The following is a 24,144-nucleotide window of genomic DNA, read 5'->3' on the forward strand; positions in this document are numbered from 1 at the left end:
GAGAGGACGCGAGAGGCTGGCGGGCCGGCGGGCGGGGCCAGGGCCCGGCGGCCCTCCCCCGGGGCGGCGCCCACCGGGAGTCCGACGCCGCGGAGCCCCAGGACAGGCAGAGACTACAGGGAGCCGGCATGCGGTAGCTTCTGGTTGGGACCACGGAAAGATGCCGGTTCGTCGGGGCCACGTCGCGCCCCAAAACACTTACCTGGACACCATCATCCGCAAGTTCGAAGGCCAGAGTGAGTGTGTGTGTGTGTGTGCGTGTGTGTGTGTGTGTGTGTTGGGGTCGGGATAGGGTGATCCGGAGTCCTCGGCCGGTCGGTGGCAGAAGCAGTCAGACCGGTTTATTTGTGCTGGGGCAAATGGGAGAGCGGGTGCCATTCTGAACGCAAAATCCGCTTGGAAGCATCCTGCACACCTCCGTCCTGGACGGAGGGCAGAATGCAGCCCTACGCCTTCCCACAGAATAGTCGTCGGGTGCTCATGCCCGGGCTTCCCCTGTGATCGCTGCTCCGCTCCCCTGTGGGGCCGTCCCCTCAATTCGGAGGGTCTCCTTGGCTCCTTTCCCCTACACACACACACACACACACACACACACACTCTGCTTTCCCAGGGCTGATCTCAGCTGCTGGTCTCCCTGCTGCCTCTTCTGGACCATGTTTACTATCTCTACATCTTGCGCCTTTGCTGCCCTGCTCTGTCCACAGTGCCCAGGACCGATTCCCCTCCTGCCATCCCACCCTTCACGCATGAGGAATGACTGCCCCTTGATCTGGGTGGTTCTGCCTTCCCCCAACCCAACCTTCCCCTCCTTCCAAGCGCCGCCACTTTCACCTCATCTGAATTCCCTCTCCCGCTGTTGTCGGCCCTGATGATCTTCTCCTCCTGCTGCCCAGTCCCCCCCCCCCCCCCCCCCCGACTTCCAGGGTCTCCCCACCTCTCGCCTCCACCCTAGGTCGTAAGTTTCTGATCGCCAATGCTCAGATGGAGAACTGCGCCATCATTTATTGCAACGACGGCTTCTGCGAACTCTTCGGCTATTCCCGAGTGGAAGTGATGCAGCGACCATGCACCTGCGACTTCCTCACAGGGCCCAACACCCCGAGAAGCGCGGTGTCCCGCCTGGCGCAGGCCCTGCTGGGGGCTGAGGAGTGCAAGGTTGACATTCTGTACTACCGAAAAGATGGTGAGACACTTGGGCTAGGGGCTCTGCAGGGCTGGCTGGGCTGCCCCCTCTCTTGTGGCACCAGACAACATGGGGAGGATATTTACCTAAGAGCTAATGGACCTAGACAAATCCTGTCCCCTCGCTGGGCCTCAGTTTCCCCACTGGTAGGGGAAAGCAATGAGCTTTGGCTGTTCTGCCATCTGTGGTCTTTTTCAGGGGCTTGGGACAAGCTCATCCAACAACTGGTACTGACCAGGGGCAGAGCGCCCTGCTCCTTCATCCCTCCCCGTGTCCTCAGTCTCCTGGCTATCCACTTTGTCACTGTCAGTCCCAACTGTCAGGCAGCTGGGATGAAATTAACCTTCCCTCATCTGCAAAGTCTGCTCTGAGGATTAGGGGAGGAGTCATCCCCTCAAGGCTTCTGCCCCAGGGGGAAGGTGTGGGAGCACCTGCTAGCCTCACCCAGCCCCAGCTCTTTGGGAAGATAGGGTCTGGAGTTTGCCCCATCCGGGAAGCTCATCCACATAGCTCTGGAAGCTCATGCAGGTTGTTGCTGCTTCCCAAACTTATTGCAAGCAAAACAGTCAGGGGCTGAGGACAAAGCCCAGCAGCCTCTGAGCTCATCCTCCCAGGACTACCGTATTCCCCGTGCAGCTGGGAAACCAGTGTAGGTGGGAGCTAGGGGCAGAGCCTGAAAGTCCCCGGGAGACCACCACAGTCAAGGCCCATGATTAATCTGGTTCTAGAACAGAATTATTTGGGGTGTATTTTCCAAAACATACCTTTGCTAGAGAGAAAGTTTCACTCACAAGGTTTGAGATGAGACTAAGCAAGTGTATTAGTTCAGATGTCTGTTATGTTTAGGAACCACTGGTTTAGATAAACCCCTTCACTTTACAGCTGTAGAAGGGACTTGCCAAAGATCCACTAAGGTCCAAGGGGACACTGGCACTGAAGTCTCTGGGTCCTTGCCTAAGAGCTGTCTGTTCTGAGTAATTCCATGAGGAAAGAAAGGGCCCAATTCCCTCTGTCTGGGGAGACAGTACTTTGGGAAAAGAAAGCCTCCAGAAGAGACACAGTCCAGAGGACAATAGCATGAGGGCCAGCAGTGTATGAGCACAAGGGCCAGCAGCGTACGGAAGAATGCAGACGCCTTTGAACTGGGGCTTATGGGTACTGAGAGCTCCGGTGCCAGGGGCCTGGGTGTGTGTGTAAGGGTAACCAAGTGCGAGTGTTAATGTGAGAGGGTGGATGTGTGCATGCACATGTGCGTGTGAGTATGGGCTTCTGGGGGCTTTGTGAGCAGGTCCGGGATTGCCATGGCTGCCCCATGCTGTGGCCACCCAGGAAAGTAGCCGTGGGAAGTGCCACAGCAGAGGCAGACTGGCTTAATTTAGCAGAACTCATAGGGTTAATGAAGTCAGAATATTTTTAAGATCTGTGACCTCACCTCTTCAACATCACTGCAGAGAGAAGGTGACAGCCGAGGGAGTGAGAAGGGTCCTGGAGGAACAGGATGGGACAGCAAGAGGCGAGGGGAAGCAGGTCCTTCCTGTGCCCTTCCGTGAGCCCAAAGCTCCTCTGTCCTGGGGTGTCAACCAGGGCTCTTGGAGCCCCACCAGCACCCTGCAGTTGCCTGGGCAGGAAGTGGAGGTCAAGGCCAGGCCTTAACCCAAAACTTGCCAAGGTCCTGCAGCTCATAGAAGAGACCCAGCTAGAGTTGGGGGGTGACCCTGCGTGAATGGCAAAGATCCACATATCTGGTGCTGTAGAACTTCCAGTCCGCCCCTACCCCACCCTCAGTCCTTCCTTGCCCTGTTGCCCAAGCCTTTGACCATCTGGACATTCCTGAAATTGGCCTGAAACCCAGAAAAGGGCGCTTCCTGGCCTGTATTACACCAAGGGAAGGATGCAGGGCTCAGACAACTTACGTGTACCTTATGGTCCACTCTGACCCCACGATTCTTTTTTATTTATTTATTTATTTATTTATTTATTTGTGTGTGTGTGTGTGTGTGTGTGTGTGTGTGTCCAGCTCAGCCCACCTGGGGGCGGGGCTGGCTGGCATGTGGTGCTGGGGATTGAACCGCGGTCCCTGTGCTTTGCTAAGCTTGTTCTAAGTAGGTGCTTTAGACCACTGAGCCATCTCACCAGCACCCCCATGATTCTTTTTTAAAAAAATCATATTCACATACATCCTACAGGCCTGCTGCTGAGGGGCATCCCAATGGTGATTTCTTTCTTTCTCAGACCAGTATTTCTCTCTACTCCACCCCCTGACTTTAGGGAGGTGGGAAGGGGTCCTGAACAGATCTCTAGCTGGTTTATTTATAATCCTCTTTTTCTCTAAAAGGGTAATCCACTGCATAAAGTCGACTCAGAGGCTGGAGCACTTGGTAAAAATCACCCCCATGAGCCAAGGTCAGAGACCTTTGAGGAATTGGGCTTTCTCCATCTGTCTTTACTAGGAAAAGTAAGAACTTAAAGGAGAAGGAGGAAGGGGCACTGTCAGAAGACTAGAACAAATGAAGGCCTAGAGGCATGGGGAGCACTCAACCCTCCCTTATCCTTGCCCCCTGGGCACTTGTCAGTGGCCGGCCCTGCCTGCCTCTCCTGGTCCTCTACTCTGATGGGCCTAAACCAGAATCCTGGAAGCTCTAGGCCATACTGGAGGAGGGCTGGGGCTTCTCAGTCCTGAGCTCCACTGAAGAAGGACAGGGAAGGGTGAGGTCAGGAGCTACTGCCCGCCCCTTCCATCCCCCAGTGTTTGTCATGTGCTCACCTATAGATGCCAGGAGAGCCAAGCTGGAGGCAGCTGGTGCAGTGTGGTATAGCCACCCTACTAGGGGCAGCTTTCTGCAGCACCACTGTCCCTGAGGACTCAGTGCAGTGCTAGGTGGAGTGTGAGGAAAGGACTCAGAGGAAGGCTGTGATGGAGCTGAGTAATTGAGGGCCTGCCTGGCATGGTACTGGGAAGGTGAAGCCTGACCAGGGCAGGGTTCAACTCTCAGTACTGGGTTCAACTCTCAGTACTGTCCAAGAAAGGGGCGGGCTATGAAAGGGCTGTAGTGAGAGTCAGAGTGGGGAGGCATGTGGGCTATGAGAAGCACTGAGAGGAGCCCCTGGAAGGGAAAACAGGCAGACTGTGGCTTCTCCTCCAGAGACAGGGTAAGGACATAGAACACTGCCCCTCCTCGCAGAACCTAGGCACTCAGCGACTGCTCACGCAGCCACTTGTGGGCTCTGAGCCTTGGAGAAGCAAGGACAGCTGCCCCGGGACGTAGGGTGAGGATGTGCTGGACTCCTGTGAGTTCCCATGGCCTCCTGCCTGCCTACCAGACTGATTACCCCAGGCTGCTCCAACTCTTACTGCTCCAAGTGAGGGGCTGGTCTCGGGCCCATTACCAGCCCGGGATTTCAAACCAGAGAAATAGTGAGTGGGAAGGAAGACTGGGCCCTGGTAACACCCAGCAGCTTGGAAAACATGGAGGCCTTTCCACTCTGCCCCCTCCCTGCCCTGGTCAGGCTTCACCTTCCCAGTACCAGAAAGACTAGGGACATAATTTGGCTTTCAAGGCAGGAGCCTGGCCACAGCCCAGGCTGACAAGAGTGACTACAGCAATGCAACCCCGGGAGAGGGTCAGGAAGGCAGGGGGCGCCTCGGTGTGGATGTCTCCCCTGGGCCTAGGCAGCAGCTGGCAGACGGCCGGCCGCCTGGTGCCTGGGAGTCCAGGAATCTGATCCGGGAGATTCCTGCTCCTGGAAGGACAGTGGGCGGGGGCGGGGGGAAGCTCAGCGTACCCCTGATGGCTAAAAGAGTGGGCTGGGAGGTGAGCACCAAGTAGGGAGTCTGGAGAATAGGGATTCTTGTAGGCAGCTTGAGGCAGCTGCACCCCTGCGGTGGCCGCCGCACCCTCATGTCTATGTCGTGCACATGTTTTCCTCACTTAATCAGCAAGCACCTGGGAGAAGTGAGCCAAACCCAGATGGTCTTTGGGAGAGCAGCTCCGCCTTTTGGATGGCAAGGCCAACCAGGGCCCTGTCCCTTTGGGCCTGATACTGCCCGCAGCATGACTCGAGGGACACAGCCCCCTGGAATGCCCATGCCTAGGGTCCGCTCTGTGGGACGGGCATCATCTCAGCTGATTTTCAAGCCTGGAGGGAAGCAAGAGATCAGAGACTGTGGCCAGAGGCACAAAGGGACATTCAGGCTGCCCAGGAGGGGAGGCAAGGAGTGCCCCTGTTCTGTCGCAGGGGCGCTTTTCCTTTTCTCTGACCCCCAGGACAATACCCTGCCTGCTCCCTGGTCCCAGCCTCTGTCTCAGGACCCTGCCCCAGTACCCTCCTCCTAGACAAGGCCCTTCCCTGTGCCAAGCTGTTGGGTGCCCAAAGCCCAGGGGTTCTTGCTCCATGTCCCCTCCAGGCCATGGCAAATCAGTTTTTCAGAAGCCAGTCTGCCACCTGCAGACAGAAGTCTAAGCCTGCCCCCGCAAGGGTCTTCTGGGGCCTTGTGTGCCCCCGGCTCTCTGCCCGGCGCTTAGCATGTGCTCAACAACACATCCCTTCCAGTGGCAGAGAAGGGGGCATTTCTGTGGTATGGCACCATAGGCGCTCAGTACAGGGTCAGCCGGAGCGACATGGGGGTGGAGCGCCCCATCTTGTCTCCTCCATTTAATCCACTCCCATCTGCTCAGCTTTAATTATAGCAGAAACAAACCTTGCGGCTAAGCCCTGCACGGAGGGCCAGGCCTGGAATGGACCTAATGCTGCATTATCTCCTAATGAGCAGCTTGGTTGCTCTCCCCATCTCTGCCCCGTGCGTGGGGCACTGGCTGGCCAGCCTCACCCACCCTCTGCCGGTGAGCTCTGGTCACTGTCCAGGCCTCTTCTCTCTGGCGAATGCCCTTAACCTGACCTTCACTCAGCCTCCTCCCTAGCCAGAGGAGAAGACCCACTCAGTGACCACCCTGCCCTGCCACTGGTGTTCACAGCCTCCAGCTTCAGGTGCTTAGTGGATGTGGTGCCTGTGAAGAACGAGGATGGGGCTGTCATCATGTTCATCCTCAACTTCGAAGACCTGGCCCAGCTGCTGGCCAAGAGCAGCAGTCGCAGCCTGACCCAGCGCCTGCTGTCCCGCAGCTTTATGGGCTCTGGTGAGTGAGGAAAGGGGGCTGCAGGGGTGGTGGCCTACGGGGCGATGACCCGGGCAAGCTGGGGCCACCTGCTGGGGTGGCCAGGGCCCTGGCCCTGGCTGCTCTGACCCGGGATCTGGTTTCAGAGGGCTCTCATGGCAGGCCAGGTGGACAGGGGCCTGGCCCGGGCAGGGGCAAGTACAGGACTGTCAGCCAGATCCCGCAGTTCACACTCAACTTCGTGGAGTTCAACCTGGAGAAGCACCGCTCTGGCTCCACCACAGAAATTGAGATCATTGCCCCGCACAAGGTGGTGGAGCGCACACAGAACGTCACTGAGAAGGTCACCCAGGTGCGAGCCGGCAGGGCAGGGAGGGCAGGGCAGGGCTGTTCCAGGTCCCGCAGTGTCCCCTGTAAAGCCCTGGGCCTGGGGTTCTCTGGGATCTTGACTAACAGAGAGATACAGCTTGCTGAGACCCGTGCTTGAGAGGGGTCTTAGCCCCGAAGGGCTCCCCTGAGGCCGTGGCTCTGAGGCTAAACTCCTGAAGCTGGGAGAAGTTGGGGTCAGCAGGGCCTATAAGGGGCGGGAGGGGGCTGGGCATCGTGCGCGGCCACACTGGGGGTCTTCCTGAGCCACTTCCAGGCCCAGAGAAGAAGTGGAGACAGCCCGTGTCAGGGTCATAAAGAGAAAAGGAGAGGGAGGAGGGGTGGGACAGGCCTCCAGCTCTGCTCTTGTCCCTTGCCTTTGACGTGACAGCCACTTCCCCTTTCAACATGCACACAGCACCCTCCCCACGTCAAGAACAGACAGTGTAGGGCCGGTAACCATGCTAACGTTGAGCAGCCTCTTACAGACCCATCCACGGATGCCCCCTCCCCACGCGGCCCTATATTGTCCAGCTTAAGGTAAACGTTCACTCGCATTTCTCACGGGGCTTGGTGGCCTGCCTGACCATTCCAGAGGGAAATACGGAGTCTTGCTTCAGGTTCCAGTGGCAAGAGCCCTGGTACTGATTTACTGGGCGGCGGGCCAAGGGCCAGCCCCACCCTGTGGGGCTCAGGACTTTCTTGTGCAAAAGGCAGCTAGTTAGGTGAAATGGTCTCTGAAGACCCACCTGCTCTTAAGTAGTGGTAGCTCTGCAGACAAAGCTCTAATCCACAGGGAGGCCTAGCCAAGGCTGAGTAAGGGGGTGCAAGCCTTTCGGGGGCTGTCTCCTCATGGGGGCAGACCTTTTTCTCTCTACCCCTTTCTGTCAGAAGAACAGTCAGTTCTGGAAACAGGTATGATGGAGACCACTCAACCCCCCACTGAGTGCCAGGATGCTGGGGAGGGAGAGAGCCCAGGCTGTAGGGCTGGGCCTTCGGAGGTCAGGTGGGTGAGAAACCACCAGATGCTGACACCAAGTCTTTAGCTTGGCACAAATGTGGTGGTCACTGAGACGAGGGACACTTGGATTGGAGAATGGTCCCCGGAGATGGACAGGCTGGGCTGGGGCCCCTAGTGCCAGCCCCATCTAGTTCCTGACCTAGTCCTCTTGGTTTTGCTACCCACCCTACGTGGGCCTAGGGTCAGGAGTGCCACCTGCCAGAGTTCAGAGGAGGGGACCAGCATGGCCCGCAGCAGGGAAGCCACACCGACCTCTACTAGAACTTTAGGTGCCTGCAGCTGTGACCTCACGCCCAGGTCCCTCTTGGCTGAAGGCCTGTCAGTTCCCAGATGTTCCTGGGCAGGGTGGGCATTGCCATAGATGGGCCTTCATGCTGGCTTTGGAGGCTCTGGGAGACCGAGCACCAGTGTGACTCCCCATCTAGGGTCCTGAGGGACTATGGGGCTGCACACTCTTCTCAGCGGCCTGGAACTTCCTTCCCTATGCCTGCAGCCCTTCTCTCACTCCCCAGGCAGACAGGGTTAGGGACTGGCCTGGAGCGAGGGGTGGACACGGACAGCCCTGTGTGTGGTGGCCCAGCCTACACTTGGAGGCAGAGCCCAAGCTGCTGGCGCTCGCTCAGCGGCCACTAGTTGAAGCCCATGTGGGCTGCATGTCAGAGCACAGGGATGAGCAGGCAGGTGGAGACAATAGCCTGGCTGAACTCATAGCCTAATAAAGGGTAGTACATGGCCAGGACTGCATCCGGGGACTGAGGAGGTGAAGGTGAGCCAGGACCTAAAGGTCTAGCAGAAAGCTACTGCAGGGTGGGGACGCTAGGGACCCCACTGTAGGGTTTGGATGTCAGATCAGGAATCCTTTGAGGGGACTTCCTTCTTGCAAGCCTATCTGCTAACTGACCTTGTCAATAAGGTCAGAACCTCACATTATAGATTTTCTTAAACTAGAACCTTTTGGTGGGAAGGAGTCCCAGAAGTGGTGGGCCCTTCAGGCTCTCCCCTGGAAGGAATGATACCAGACACAGGATAAGGAAGCAGGAGGACCGACTGTGCAGAACAGCATGTCACCTAATGCAGAGAGATGCGTCTCCCTTCACCATAGCGACCACTCACATCTGTTGCACCTCGTTGCCCATTTTGCATATGTGGGAATTGAGGCATCAGCAGCTACAAAATTTGCTGCAAGGCATGCAGATAGCAACTGGCAGAACTGGGATTCAGCTTTGGAAGTCTGGCTTCAAAGCCCAGGTCCATCCTATCGTTTAGTCTGTCTTGCTTCTCCTGTTGGGCAGCCAGGCCAATCCTGGGCATGTTGGGCCAGGCCTTAGTGACTCTCTGTTCCCCATAGTCTTGGAGGCAAATGTGGGGGGGGGGGAGGTGCAAAACAGAAGGAGCTCCATTGAATGTGTTGATTCAAACTCCCTTGGACATGTGTGAGGTAGCTGGGATTCCCTGGTACCCAGCTCTCCCCACCCCAAATTCAGCTCTTTCCATTGGCACCTCTGAGAGTTGGTCCCAAGGGAAGGCCTTCTCTGGTCTGGGGTCTCAGAGCCCTCAGAAATGAAGAGGCTATTTATTCTAGGGGTGACCATGAGGGCTTTCCAAGCTGACCAGAGAGGATGGATCACCAAGTTATCTCCTCAGTCCTAGCTCTTCCCTGGAATATGCCCATCGATGATCCACTCCGGGATGGCCTATTTCTGAGGGGGTGTCTGAGCTTTAAACCTAGGATCACCACGGGACAGATCTAGACCCTTTGTCTTTTGCCCCACTTCCCCTCCCCGTCCCCTCTGCCCTTTGCAGCCTTTGTCACCCACCCTTTCCCATGGCTCCCTAGGCTTCTCCCCAAGACCTGTCTCACCGGTCTGACAGGTGGCTGACCCCACTGACCCTCACGGCCCTCATCCCCAGGTCCTGTCCCTGGGTGCAGATGTGCTGCCCGAGTACAAGCTGCAGGCACCACGCATCCACCGCGGCACCATCCTGCACTACAGCCCCTTCAAGGCTGTGTGGGACTGGCTCATCCTGCTGCTGGTCATCTACACGGCCATCTTCACGCCCTACTCGGCTGCCTTCCTGCTCAGTGACCAGGATGAGTCACAGCGGGGGGCCTGTGGTTACACCTGCAGTCCACTCACCATGGTGGACCTCATTGTGGATATCATGTTTGTTGTGGACATTGTCATCAATTTCCGTACTACCTACGTCAACTCCAACGACGAGGTAGTCAGCCACCCCCGTCGCATCGCCGTCCACTACTTCAAGGGCTGGTTCCTCATTGACATGGTGGCCGCCATCCCCTTTGATCTGCTCATCTTCCGGACTGGGTCTGATGAGGTGAGCAAATAGCATCCAGGCCAGAGGCTATGGTTGCCTCCTGCACCTAGCCCTGGGGACTTCCTGCCTCCCAGCCCTGGATGCAGAGAGCCCCTGGCCCTGGGCAGCTTGGCCAGTGCAAGCAGAGGTGGAGTGGAGGCCTCTGGCATCCGGCATCTGGCATCTTCCAGAGCGGCTGGAGAAAGACCAGCTGGTGGGTTGTCCCTCTGCCCAGCTCTCCGACCGGAGCAGAAAGTGGAGAATGTCCTTTGGGGCCCCAAAATTTCTGCCCCTTTAAAGATGGGCAGTTCTAGAGTCTCAGCCCCTCCCACGCCCAGGAGTTAAAAAACGGGATCCTCTGTCTGCAACCCCCCCCCTCCCCCGTGCAGCCTCACCCCTGCCTGCTCCAGGCCCTCCGGCTCCACATGGGTGGTATGAGAGCATGGGGTCCTCTTCTCGGGGCTTCTGGTCCCACTGTAACCTCCTCCCCTATCTCCTCGGGATCTGCTTTCCACCAAATCCACCCCACCTTCTAGGTGTCATTTCCCCTCATTCCCGCCTGTCCAGCAGGGAGGGTTCAGGGGTGTCCTATGTCACCTCCCCTAGCATGTCACCCACAAGTCCTCTCCACACCTGCCGCCTGTTCTTACACTGAGTAAGCGTCTTCCCCACTGCTGTCCTTCCACACAGTGGCCAGCACAAAGTTCAGATTAGTCACCGACCCTGTCCCTCACCCCTGAGAATCTTTAGAGGAGCCAGGGAGATGGCTCAGTAGGATAAGCGCTTGACTGGCAAATGCAAGGATCTGAGTTCAATCCCCAGTTCCGCCAAAAAAAAAAAAAAAAAAGAATCTTTAGAGGCAGCCGCTCTTGACCTGCCCCTGTAGACCGGACTTTCCTTTCCTCCATGGACTTCTTTCCTGTAACCAGGACACTCTTCCAAGCTTTAGACTGAAAACGCTGGAAGGCCCCACCCTATATCCCACTGTCAGATGCCTGGCCTAGAGCAGATCGCACATTAGTGTCTGTTAAATGACCCTGAGACCGTGCGCAAGAAAGAACAAACATGAGCCTGAACCGCCCTTTCCCTGCTGCACAGACCACCACCCTGATCGGGCTGCTGAAGACCGCGCGGCTGCTGCGGCTGGTGCGCGTGGCGCGGAAGCTGGACCGCTACTCCGAGTACGGGGCGGCCGTGCTCTTCCTGCTCATGTGCACCTTCGCGCTCATCGCGCACTGGCTGGCCTGCATCTGGTACGCCATCGGCAACGTGGAGCGGCCCTACCTGGAGCCCAAGATCGGCTGGCTGGACAGCCTGGGCGCACAGCTTGGCAAGCACTACAACGGCAGCGACCCGGCCTCGGGCCCCTCAGTGCAGGACAAGTACGTCACGGCCCTGTACTTCACCTTCAGCAGCCTCACGAGCGTGGGCTTCGGCAACGTCTCCCCCAACACCAACTCTGAGAAGGTGTTCTCCATCTGCGTCATGCTCATCGGCTGTGAGTACAGCCTTGCGCTAGGGGCCTGGGGGTTCTGGGGGCTTTGTTGTTGTTTTCAATGTTCTTTTTAAATTTTATTTTTAAGAGAGATTAAAAATAGCTTCTTCTTCTTCTTCTTCTTCTTCTTCTTCTTCTTCTTCTTCTTCTTCTTCTTCTTCTTCTTCTTCTTCTTCTTCTTTTTTTTGGAGGAATTGGGAATTGAACTCAGGCCCTTGCGCTTCCCAGGGAAGCGCTTATTCCACTAAGCCATCTCCCCAGCCCCGAGATTAAAAGTAGTATAAAAATAAAGGGCCTTCCAGATAGCTCAGGAGACTAAAACACCACAGGCAGGCACAGGGACCAGAATCTGATACCAGGTGTGCAGTGCCGCCCGGCCCCTGGGGTGCTGAGGCGGCAACTGAGACTGGGCACAGTGGTGTGTGCCTGTAATCCCAGTGCTTGGGAGGCTGAAAACGGGAGGATCAAGTCTGATCTGTGTAGTGAGACCCTATTGACCCTGTACTAAATATATTTTTAAAAATAGTGTAGGAGCAGGGGAGATGGCTCAGTGGAATAAGCACTTCCCTGGCAAGTGCAAGGGTTTGAGTTCAATTCCCGGTTCTGCCAAAAAAAAAAAAAAAAAAGAAAAGAAAACAGTAAAAATAGTGTAAAAATAAAATTGGAAACGATACAGACTTTCACTAAACAAAATAACAGGAATTCAACAATGGTTGTTAAAAAAAAAAACAATGGTTGTTATATTGAACAATATTGTCTTCAAATTAGTTGTTTAGATTATTCAGACATAAGTATGCAAAATTGGTAAAAAAAATTATAAGAAATTAAAAAGGAGAAGAGAAAAAATATTTAAGCATTAACTGCTTGTTTCAATAGACGGGCAGAAATCAGCAGTACAGTTATCCAAGCTATCCTGTCTGTGTACATAAGAGCGCGGGGGCCGTGCGTCTTTTCTGTATTGTTCCCATTTCTAGTATATGTGCTGCTGAAGCGAGCACGATTTTCTGCTTTTTATTCCCCATCTTCCTCTCATCTCTTCACTAACTTTTCTGTACTGGGAATCGAACTCAGGACCTTGCGCTTGCCGGGCAGGTGCTGTGCCACTGAGCTATCTTCCCAGCCCCTGTCCTTGCTGTTTTGAAATAGACATTACAGGCAGTAGCAATGCACGTGGTACTCGGATCCTAAATGCCCAACACATTTATTTTTGCACATTCATACGATCACTGGTACACAGAAGTTAACACCTAAATTGCTTTTGGGATACACCAGGCACCAAGATGAGCATTTGCAGAGACCAGTGTGCAAAATGGAAATGTAGGCACCTTTCTTGAAAAAGTATGAGTAACGCTGAGATCAGGTCAGTCCCCGCGGCTACACAGCTGAAGCTGAGCCTGCTGCTGTTCCCCTAAGCACGCTGCATGCCCACATCTCACTCCTTTAGAGGCCTGGTGTACAGAACAGGAGCCGAAGGTCCTGGCCGGCCAGAAACCACTCAACTGGGCGTCTCTGAGCGCAGGGCCAGGCCAGGCGCCTGCTCCAGTTCCTGCACCCAGCTTCCTGTCTCCTGAGACACCTGGTTTAAGAACTTGAAAGCAGTGTGCCATTTTACACCAATTAAGTTGTCATGTTCAGAGTATTTAGAGATGTGAAAGCCCAGAAAAACAAAAACAAGGGGAAAAAAAGCGGGTGAAGACAATGGGCCAAGAGTTTTCCCATTGCAATTTTACAACGTGAAGGAGAAAACAAATAAGAGCAACAACAACAAAATCCATTGCCCTAGTTCTTCCTTCAAAATATCTTGGCCTTGGGCTGGAGAGATGGCTCAGTGGTCTAAAGCACCTACTTGGAACAAGCTTGGCAAAGCACAGGGACCCGGTTCAATCCCCAGCACCACATGCCAGCCAGCCCCGCCCCCTGGTGGGCTGAGCTGCCCCCCCCCCAAAATGAAAAAATAAATAAATAAAATTAAAAAAATAAATTTAGTTTAAAAAAAAAAATATCTTGGCCTTGGGGCTGGGAAAATGCCTAGAGACCCAGGGACAGGGCGACAGGGCGAAAAGGCCGCAGAGCCTTTGTTCCCGTCTGTGCTGGCGCTGTCCTGGCACTCCACACATTGCCTGGCACCTAGGGTCCGGGCCTGGGGCTGCCAAGGGGGTGTGGCCTGCTTCCCAGGCTGAGGCTCACCCCCTGCCTGGCCCCTAGCTCTCATGTATGCCAGCATCTTTGGCAACGTGTCTGCCATCATCCAGCGCCTGTACTCGGGCACCGCACGCTACCACACGCAGATGCTGCGCGTCAAGGAGTTCATCCGCTTCCACCAGATCCCCAACCCGCTGCGCCAGCGGCTGGAGGAGTACTTCCAGCACGCCTGGTCCTACACCAACGGCATCGACATGAACGCGGTGAGCCGGCTGTCCCGTCGTGAGTGGGGCAAGCGACCAACTCTGGCTGAAGTTAGCTCTGAGTAGGGAAGGGCAAACTCTTGGGGACGAGCTGGGTGTGGTGGCAAACATCTGTAATCCCAGTCCTTGGGAGGGTGAGACAGGAAGATAGCTGCGAGTTCGAGGCCAGCCTGGGCTATGAAGTGAGCTCAAGACAGGCCTGAACTGCATAGGGAGACCCTGTCTCAAAAAGACACTTAAATCAATAAATAGAGGCTGGGGTTGGATCCCCAGGCCTGCCGTGCCCCCGGGGTGCACTGAGACAGCAATTGAGACTGGGTGTGGTGACACGTACCTATTATCCCAGCTCTTGGGAGGCTGTAAACAGGCAGATCACTACGAGTCTGATCTAGTAGTGAGACCTTGAACACCCTGTAGACCCTTCCCTACAATATTACTACTACTACTACTAAATACATACACACATACATACATACATACATACATACATACATACATAAATCCTGGGGATGCGAGGTCTGCCACAGCACCCCCGCTGCACCCCTCTGGACCACCCCGCCCCACAGGTGCTGAAGGGCTTCCCGGAGTGCTTGCAGGCCGACATCTGCCTGCACCTGCACCGTGCGCTGCTGCAGCACTGCCCGGCCTTCCGCGGGGCCAGCAAGGGCTGCCTGCGCGCGCTCGCTGTGAAGTTCAAGACCGCGCACGCGCCGCCCGGGGACACGCTGGTGCACCTGGGTGACGTGCTGTCCACGCTGTACTTTATCTCGCGCGGCTCCATCGAGATCCTGCGCGACGACGTGGTCGTGGCTATCCTCGGTGAGTCTGGCAGGGAGGTCCAGGCCTGAGGTGGAGGACGAGCCCGAGACGTCCCCACCCGGCCACTTCCTTTCCCGACCCGAGCCCAGCATGCGTATCAGCTCCCAGAGTCCTCGGCTCAGCCCTCTACCATAGGTCCCATCTTCCCAAGAGGAAGGCTGAGGCGCTTAGAGGTCATGCTAGCCAGTGGCCCTGCTGGGACTGCAAGGCTTTGTATCCGCTTTAGAAGGCCAGGCAAGTTCCTTCTTTCATCACAGTCCTGGGGAGATTAGGATGACAGGCCAAGGGTCTCAGGTGGAAAAAATACCCTGTAGGGCGTCTGGTTCAGTGCAGCAGCAGAGACTACAGTTTGAGCACCGGAGAAGAGCAGACTCCAGTGCCAAGCAGCCTGTGCCCCCCGCCTGCTGCCAGGCCTGGGGCAGTCACTTTACTCCGTGGGCGTCCTCGCCTTCCTTGTGACTTCCACTTGCCCCAAGTCTCTGATCCGGCTCAGGTTTGCCCCTCAGGTCTCCATGGCCTGGGTCTCCTCCAACCCCCAGAGACAGGTCCCCCAGTGCTCCTCCGCCCAGCCCCCCGCCCCACCTGCCCTCGGTTGCTGAACACGGGGCTCCAGTGCCCTCTTCTCTCTCTACACCCTGGCCAGACTGGCTCCTTTCTGCCTCAGCCATGGCCTTTGCCTGTGCCACAAGAATGTCCAGAGCTCTGGCAGCCCCAGTCTCTCCTTAGACTAGAATGTTCCGTTCCCAAAGTCCATAAGCAGACCAAACCCAACATATCCCAACCTGAAGCCATGACTTGCCCTCAGAAGAGGCGCCTTTGGGTTCTTCATCACCGTGAACCATCCACCCACTGCCAGGGCTGTGATCAAGTGGGAGGGTCTTCTCCGCCTCCTGCCACCTGGGTGGCCGTGCCACTGCTCCTCTCTTGCTGCTGCTCCGTCCCACACCTGTCTCTGTCTCTGCCTGGGTCCAGCCCTCATCGTGTCTTTCTGGGCAGGTGGGGGGAGCTCATTTCTGTGACCTTGCATGTGGTCTGCTCCCATGTTACACTTTTCATGAGGGACCTGAGATACACAGCTACACAGATTCCTCTTCTACTCAAACTTCCACAGTGTGCCCGGTGTGGTGGGCACACCTGTAATTGCAGCACTTGGAAGGCTGAGGCAGGGGGCTTGGCTTGAGTCTGAGGCCAGCCTGGGCTACATAAGGAGTTCAAAGCCAGCCTGGAACACACAATACATGCACGGAGCTACACAGTCTGGCCGCCCTGGGTCCTGATATCCACTGCCCTAGCGCTTCATGCTCCAGCCATACAGACTGCTTATCTCTAAACCTGACTTGGTGCTCACATCCCCTAACCTTTGCATGTGCTGCCCTCTGCTTGTAGCACCCACCCTGCGCCTGTCCAGCAGGCATCCTTCAAGACTGAGCTCCAGCGGTGTCCTCACTGGGACCTTTACTCATTCCCAGCCTGCCCTACAAGTGCTACCCACGCGGAGAGAGGGATAATAATTATTATTAATAATTAGCAAGCTCGTCCAATTTATGTTCTAGTCAAAAATGTGCAATCCTCTCAGTGTGTACCGAGTAGATCGTAATCCTTCATCTACTGGAAAACGAGAGCATTATCACATTGCCCAGACTTCAAGTTGCAAGGTCTCATGTGGGACTCTGGTGAGCCCCTTCTCTCCCCAGGCCTTAGGTCCCTCCTCTGGGGGTGACCTTCCATTCTGCTCTTGTAGGGAGACACGCCCAACCTTGGACCTGTACTGAACCAATGGTGCCCTCTGCCCATAGGTCACCAGGCTGAGGCGGATGGACAGGTGTTCGTTCTTAAGGGAGATGGGACTCAAAGTTGTCATGGTCAGTGGCAGCCTGGCCCTGGCCTCTGTCCTCAGCTCTGACCATGCAGTGTGACCATGTGCTGTGCTGTTTCTTCTGCCTTGTTGGCCTTTTTCTTCTAGACTTGTTTTTTCCTAATCCTCTCTGAATCTCCCTTCCCATATAAGGTCCACTCCCCGCCCCAGCCTCTCCTGGCAGAAGGAGCCCCTCCACCCCCCATGGTTTTCCTCTGTGCTAAGGCTTAACTACCATTCATTCTGTAACTTTGCTGGCTGCTTCTCTGTCTGCTTATTGGACAGTCTGTTCTTCATGTTTTCATTCTGTCTTAGTTGTTTCCTCTCTGCTGGGACAAAATACCCAACACCCACAAGTTGAAAAAGGAAAGGTTTATTGTAGTTCAATTTGTAGAGGTTTCAGTCCACAGTCAGCTGCTTCCAAGGCAGGGCAGAGTGGCGTCACAAAAGAGCAGCAGTTCATGGTGTGGTGAGCAAGAAGCAGTGGGCCTTTTCCTTTCCCTTTTTATTCCATCCAGGCTGCAAGTCTATTGGCTGTTGCTGCCCACACCCACAACGGGTCCCTCCCCTTCAGTAACTCTATCATCCACAAACCAGAACTGTGCTAAACTAAACAGGAGACTAATCCAGTGTCATACACTCATAATCCAGTCACTCCTCTAAGTCCCACCTATGGCACATGAGGCTTTGAGGGGACATCTACATGCAAACCATAACATACCCTATGGCCAGCTCATCACCTAGCATAGAAAAGGCCCAATGTCCTTGCCATCTACCCTGAGTACCCACCATATGGCCACACTGTGACCTCCAACCTTTCTAGTACCTTTCATTTCTGGTGCCTCTTGCTTTGGGGGCACTTTTTTTTTTTTTTTTTTTTTTTTTTTTGTACTGGGGATTAAACTCAGGACCTTGTGCTTGCCAGGCAAGCACATGTTCTACTGAGCTATCGCCCTGGCCTTGGGGGCACTTTCTTGACAGCCCAGGGGGTTAGGCAGGGAAGACATGATTGAACCCATTTTAGAGATGAAGACACTGGGAAGGCTTCATGTTCCCAGAGAGGGGAAGATAAAGAACTGGAAGCCTTGGGATCCTTGAAGGTGCTGGGAGGGTCCCCTGTACCCTGTTCCATGGCACTGAACCTTGAGGAAGCAGAAAAGATTGGTGGCCCTCCCTACTTCCTGTCCCCCGGATGGGAGTGGGGGCAGTGTCAAGGTCCTGGATAGAAGTGGGGTTCCAATGAAGGAAGGGTAGTTCTGAGGGTCCTGGAGACAGCAAGGGGACCCATGAGGTCAGGGCAGGAGCAGCTCTGAGGGGACATCTGTGAAGCTCAGAGGACAGGAAGGACATTCCCTTGTCCTGCTTCTAGGCAGCCCTACCCCCAGACCCTGACCCCAAGCACCAGCTCCATGCCCTCAGGACCCATCAGTGGAGGGTCATGCTCAAGGGACTCCCAGGGAGGATCCTCGTACAGAAGCCTGGAGCCAGACCATAGAAGGACTATTGCCCCCTCTGGTTGGCAGGGAAGAATGACATCTTCGGGGAGCCTGTTAGCCTCCATGCACGACCAGGCAAGTCCAGTGCAGATGTACGGGCCCTGACCTACTGTGACCTGCATAAGATCCAGCGGGCAGACCTGCTGGAGGTGTTGGACATGTACCCTGCCTTTGCGGACAGCTTCTGGAGTAAGCTGGAGGTCACCTTCAACCTGCGGGACGTGAGTCTGAGCCAATGGGCCAGGGTGGGTGGTGACTCTTCAGCTTCTGTCCCCTCCCCCAGTCTCCCCCCACACCAGATTTGCACAGGAGATGTCCAGTAAGGACCCAGCATCACTGGGCCCAGCCTCTTGGGGTCATCAGGTGGCCTGAGTACCCCATGGCCAGGTCATCTGCAACCCCCGGACGCCTCTCACATCTCATAGTGCCAGTAGGGTAGGCAGCCAGGGGAGTTGCGGAGGATACCTTGGTCTCTTCAGAGCATCCTCCCCACCAGCCCCTGGGAGGGAACATTCAGGAAGGAGGAGACTGGGATGGCAGTTCTTCTACCCCCTAGTCTAGCTACTCATGGGAGCCTCTACCCTGACTTCAGCGGGGGTCTTTGTGTTGCTGCCCCACACAGTCATTGTCTCCAAACCTCTGTTCACCTGTCTGTATTCCCTCATGGGGAGCATCCTGCAGCCTCATCATGACAGGGGCCACAAGGGGAGCGGGGAAGGGAAGGAACAGAGGCCCAGCTTTGGTCTCCGTTGCTTGATGCTCTTGTTCCCTACAAGGCAGATGGAGGTCTCCAGTCATCACCCCAGCAGGCCTCCAGTAAAGGCCACCAAGGCTTCTTCCTCAGCGACAACCAGTCAGGTGAGCCCAGCAGTCCTGCTGCCTTCTGCCCCTTCTTGGTCTTCTCCATCTTGCTTTCCTGGGGAGACAGGACCCTGAGTACCTCAGAGAGCAGAGGGGACTTCCTTCCCATGCCTCCCTCTTCTCTCCAGTCTCCCATCCCTGATGATCATGGTCTCAGGGCGGGAGAACCAGGACTCACTGCTAGGAGCTGCTCCCAGGGGTAGGTACTAGCCGGGCCCTGGGGCTCCACGCCAAAGCACTGGGAAACCCCTGGGGCTGCAGGTCCTTGAGCGATGAAGGCAAAATGAGGATGGCCTTTTGGAAGGCCACTATTCTAATGGCCTTTCCCCCCATAAGCTGGGTCTCCAGTTCCTTTCCAGGGCTATAACCTCCGGGGTCCTGGAAGCCAGAGCTCGGTAGTAGCAAGACCTTATGCTCCAGGGCATGCAGGTAAGGAGAGCTACTGCCCATACTACCTCATGGCAGGGAAAGAGGCAGCTCCAGCTCTGCAGACAGGGGATAGGCCTGTAGAGCCAGCTGTGTGGCGCAGCAACGGCCCTTTCCTTCCTGCAGGTGCAGTGACATCCCTGAGCATCTCAGAAGCCTCTGGCCTTTGGCCTGAGCTGCTCCAGCAAATGCCTCCGAGGCACAGGCCGCCAAGCCTGCAGCAGGGGCCAGACTGTTGGCCTCAGGAACTGGGCTCCAGGCTCCAGCAGCTCCAGGCCCAGATGGACAGGTGAGGGCTCCCTCTGGCAAGGCTTGGAGGCACAAAGGGCAGGCCCCACCTGCTGTAGGCTGGGTATGGGCGCCCCCTCCTGGGGTCCTGGGGAATTGCTGGGTGTCAGGTGGGTTTCAGAACAGTATCCATTTAGTGGCAAATTTATCCATTCCCGTGTCACTAAGAACAATTCTTTAGATGGCTTCTTCCGGAAAATCCTGGAATGCCAAGGGAGGTTCATAGGGGAGATGCACATCTATGTGCTGAATAAACCCCATGGAGCCTTGGAAAGGGAGCAAAGCTGTGGTGGCAGAGACAGCTCAGGAGCAGCGTAGTCCTGGGTTCAAACTACAGCTCTGTAACTCACCAGCAAGAGTGTGAGAAAGTCACTCCACAGCTCTGAGCCTCAATATGCCCTTTTGTGTAAATGATACAATTAGAAAAAGCATGAAAAAGCATCACTAGGATTGCATGCTGTGGGCTCCATGCCGGAACACTGGCAGCGGCAGAGTAGGGGATATGGTAAGGGGAATTTGGGCAAAGGCCACAGCCCCCCTTGGGGAAATGGCTTCAGGTGGGTCCCAGGCTGCCATTGCCCTAGGCAGATAAAAGTGTGAAGACCACAGAGTTGAGAGCTGCCCTCAGGGCCTGAACTACTCTTAGAAAACTACTCTTAGAAAAGGAAGAGTCTGATGCAAAGGGTCTTTCTGGCAGGCTGGAGTCCCGCATGTCCTCAGATCTCAGCCACATCCTGCAGCTGCTTCAACAGTCGGTGCCCCAGAGCCACACCAGCTATGCCCTGGGAGGCCCTGCCTCCAGGGACCTGGCCTTGTTTCCTGCAGCCTCAGCTACTCAGAGTCCAGGGTGCAGGCTGCTCCCAGGCCATCTGCCCACTGCACAGGTGAGAGGTGAGGGGTCTCCAGAAGCTTTCCTGGAGACAGGTACTTGTCCCCCCCCCCGCAACTTGTTCTGAGTGCGACATCAGGCCTAGAACCTCAGTGGTTTCCGCTGTCCCCCTGGGTGACTTGAGTCATTGCAACAGGGTCATCTGGACAAGATGGTAGCAGATCCTTGGACCCTGAGGTGTGGAGGAAGAGTTCTGTCCTTTAGGTCAGAGTGGACTAACCCTTCCTGGCCTGGAGGGCTCCCTACACAGCATACGTCATCTCTCCCCTCCTTCCCAGAACCCGCCTTATGGTGACTTGGACGGATGCACACCGAAGCACAGGAGTCCCTCTTCCAGGGTGCCTCACCTGGCTGCAGCAATAGACAAAGCCTTGAAGACATCCTTGGAACAGGAGCAGCCTGAGGGGCTCCTATCACCCCTGCCCTCACCTCTGTGTCCCCTGGAGGTACAGGGACTTGCCTCTGGTCCTCGCTTTTCCTCTCTCCCTGAACACCTTGGCTCTGTTCCCAAGCAAGTGGAGTTCCAGAGATATGGCTCAGATCCTGGCTTTACAAGGAGTTAGGGCTGCTGAATCCTAAAGACCACCACAGGGAGATTCAAGGTGGCCAAGCTGAGAGTTAAGGATGTCAGAAGAAGCGGATAGGCCCTAGGATGGGCCTCTGAAAACCATTCTCCTAGAGTAACTACAAACCGCTAACCCAAGTGAGCCCAGGTGACAGAGGACTTCGCCCAACCCTTTTTGGGGGCTCTGTGTAGACAGACAGCCCTCCCAAGGTTGGGGGAGCTCAGGTGTGCTGGTAGCTTAAAAGATGCAAAGCTCTGTGAAGAAAGGTGAAGTTTTTGATTGTCCCTGTGAGCCTTGCCCTGGGCCGCACGGGTGATCACCTCCTGGCTCAAAACCAGCTGCCACCTCGAGGTCCAGTACAAAGGGACAGGCCTGGACAGACATCCTGCCAGGGTCCTCTGGCCAGGCTGGAGAGAAAGGCGACCTCTATGGCAGATGTGGAGGAGCAGAACTTCAGTCCTTAGCCCCTTCATCCCTGATAGTCCTGTGACAATATCTGGGTCACTTGAAGGTGTGGAATGTCACAAAGCTAATAAAGTCAGCAAATTGCATATTGGGTCTGATGTGAAATTTATGGGACTCTCACATGTTCTTGACTGAGCTGTGACGTTCTCAAGGAGCTGGACAGGGGCTTCCTCTTCACCCCGCCCAGCATGTGGGAGACCTAAGGGGGGCTCATCTGGGACTGTTAGCCACACTGGGGTGGAGGGAAGCAGATGGGGTTTGGTGGCCACAGGGGACTGTGGCAGTAGAGCACGGCCAGAGACTCACGGGGTGCCAGACATGTTGCCAGCAGCGCATGCACCTTTCATCTCATGCTCAGAGCAACAGCGAGAGGTCAGCATTGTCATGCCCATGTCACAGATGTGGGGTCAGTAGTGGAGAGCCCAGGAACTTCACTGAGCACGAGGGGGGCTTCTGGGATACCAGGATTGCTCTGGGTTTGGATATGGTGCCGGCTACGTAAGCGTCCAGGTGTGCAAATATGTGCTTCTGTGGGTAAATTAGTCCTGGGGCAGGGAGGGTTATTCCTGCCTCAAAAGAAAGCAGTAAAATGGGCTGGGGGCACAGCACAGTGGTGGCGTGCTTGTCCAAGCAGGCGTGAGGCCCTGGGTTTACTCCCCAATGTCCAAAAAATAATAATGATGCCCAACACAATAAGAAAAAGAACATAATTGCAACCCAGACAGTCTGGTTTGAGAGCATGTACACCTTGTTGGGCAAATGTCCCTAAAATAACTGGTCACTGGTATTTAGTCCTTTCTTTCCTAAAAGATTTTTTAAAAATGTTTGTCTCTCCTCACATTGTTCACTTCTGAAATATTTCACTAAGTAGTTTCAAAGGCTGGAATGTCCAGTGTGTTGTAAATATCTTACTCCATCCGTAGAGCATAGTGATTGTGGGGTCGAGTCTCACTAAGCCACTTCCATGGCCTTGAACTTGTGATCCTCTTGATTCGGCCTCCCAAGTGGCTGAGACTAGAGACACATGTCACTGTGTCCAGGAGCATCGTCAATTTTTAAAATATTGTAACTTTAAAAGATTATAAGACAACATTTGCAATGACCTTTAAAAACCTATTTTTCTTTCTTTCTTTTTTTTTAAACTTATTACATGCAGAGAAAACTTGTCCACGTAAGGAAGGAGGCCTTAAAAAGGGGTTGTTATGTACAGTATTGTCTCTTCTGTTCTTTGAATTCCTTATAAATTCTCACATTTATCTTTTACAATGATTTTTAATGATGTCTAGCAATACAGTACAAACCTCCAACCTTGTTGAAAGCCCGAAATTGGAAGCCACCTAGATTTAGAGCTTTTCCCTAGATTTCGAACTCGCTGCACAGATTCAGGGATGAGCGACTGCCTTGGGGCCACTGAGAGCTAGGGACAGCATGGGAACTAACAAAAGCTTGGAACCGAGCTAGTCGGGTCGCTGCCCCTTGAAAAGCAACCCCGACTTCGGGAACATTGCTCGATCCCGAAGAACAGCGCGAGAAGACCCGACTCCGGCCTGTGGCTGCGTCCCTGGATCGCAGCGCTGCGGGCTGATGGCTCCCGTCTGGCACCCGCCAAAGCCGGACCTCGGAGCTCAGCGACAGAAAAGGAGGGCCTCCACGACGGTAGCATTTTAAGCCCACAGCCTCTCGGAATAGCAGCAGCGGGAAGACACGGAAAGGCACACAGAGGTTTCGCTCGCAGAGACTTGGCCTAGAACTTGGATCCCCGCGGACCGCCTCCAGGTCTCCTAAGTCCGCGCTCGCCCGCACAGCGCCGTTATCTCTGTGACTGACATCTGGACCAGCCAATGACATTTGGGGTTGTCAAAGCGCCGGCCTCTGGGAGTGGGCGGGGCGAGGAGTTGAAAAGACAAAGCTACGCACCAATAACGAGGGGTTTTCAGAACTGTGGCTGCAGTGACCAATACGAAGAAGGAACGGCTGCAAAAGGACGGGTGGGGCAGCCAATGGGGGCGCCGCCGCGGAGGTCGCGCGGCTTCCGGTCCAGGAGAGCGGGGCGGCATCCCAAGCGGAAGGTGGTGGTTGTGGGTGCCGAAGCTCGTTTGAAAGTGGGGGTCGGGCTAGGCCGCCGTTGTTTGTCGCCGTGGCCGCGCTTCCGGGCTAGGCCGCTCCTGCCCGCCCCTGCCCCGCCTCCCCTCGGACCCCGCGGTCTCGGTCCCGGCTCCCCGCCCGACTCGCTCCGCGCCCGCCGCAGCTCGCTGCCGCCCCGGACGGCCCTGCGGCCCCGGCGCCACCATGTCCCTGCACGGCAAACGGAAGGAGATCTACAAGTATGAAGCGCCGTGGACCGTCTACGCCATGAACTGGAGCGTGCGGCCTGACAAGCGCTTTCGCCTGGCGCTGGGCAGCTTCGTGGAGGAGTACAACAACAAGGTGGGCCGAGCAGGGGCTCGCATCCCAGCCGGCAGGGAACAGGCCCCGGAGCGCCCCCTCGGCCCCGAGCCCAGACCCCAGAGCCCCCCTGCACGCTCGCCCGAGCGCCCCGAGCGGCGCCTGTCCGGCCCTGAGCCGAGGGTTCTGTACTC

The 24,144-nt window shown here is 55.6% G+C and overlaps 2 protein-coding genes across 4 annotated transcripts in view; both read left to right on the forward strand.

Annotated features, from left to right (window-relative positions):
* The first annotated feature begins 112 nt into the window (after positions 1–112).
* On the forward strand, positions 113–21,097 carry Kcnh6 (potassium voltage-gated channel subfamily H member 6). Its single transcript, XM_004630012.1, has 13 exons — positions 113–236; positions 953–1,183; positions 6,157–6,318; positions 6,444–6,649; positions 9,596–10,021; positions 11,099–11,498; positions 13,701–13,900; positions 14,467–14,719; positions 18,098–18,291; positions 18,847–18,928; positions 19,484–19,646; positions 20,343–20,529; positions 20,813–21,097. Exons 1-13 carry the CDS (start codon positions 161–163, stop codon positions 21,095–21,097), a joined length of 2,865 nt encoding a protein of 954 aa, XP_004630069.1. The 5' UTR covers positions 113–160.
* A 2,504-nt stretch (positions 21,098–23,601) lies between these two features.
* The window catches only part of Dcaf7 (DDB1 and CUL4 associated factor 7), a 32,264-nt gene continuing 31,721 nt past the window's right edge, over positions 23,602–24,144 (forward strand). For 2 of the 3 annotated variants that reach the window (XR_002820870.1, XM_004630013.2), the window contains exon 1: positions 23,621–23,992. Coding sequence is in view for 1 of the 3 variants with exons in the window: in XM_004630013.2 (XP_004630070.1) it covers positions 23,855–23,992 (138 nt within the window). In the remaining 2 variants the exon portion in view is untranslated. Of the gene's footprint in view, positions 23,993–24,144 lie in introns of all 3 variants that reach the window. The other variant, XR_192478.2, reaches the window with a different exon arrangement.

This window comes from Octodon degus, unplaced genomic scaffold (assembly GCF_000260255.1).
Source record: "Octodon degus isolate 3935 unplaced genomic scaffold, OctDeg1.0 scaffold00033, whole genome shotgun sequence".
NCBI classification, from domain to species: domain Eukaryota; kingdom Metazoa; phylum Chordata; class Mammalia; order Rodentia; family Octodontidae; genus Octodon; species Octodon degus.

Bases quoted from the DNA above. Each gene is read 5' to 3' on its own strand.
- Kcnh6 (XM_004630012.1), top strand. From the start codon at position 161: ATGCCGGTTCGTCGGGGCCACGTCGCGCCCCAAAACACTTACCTGGAC. The intron at 6,319-6,443 runs GTGAGTGAGGAA...ATCTGGTTTCAG, and splicing joins CCGCAGCTTTATGGGCTCTG to AGGGCTCTCATGGCAGGCCA. The intron at 19,647-20,342 runs GTGAGGGCTCCC...TCTTTCTGGCAG, and splicing joins CTCCAGGCCCAGATGGACAG to GCTGGAGTCCCGCATGTCCT.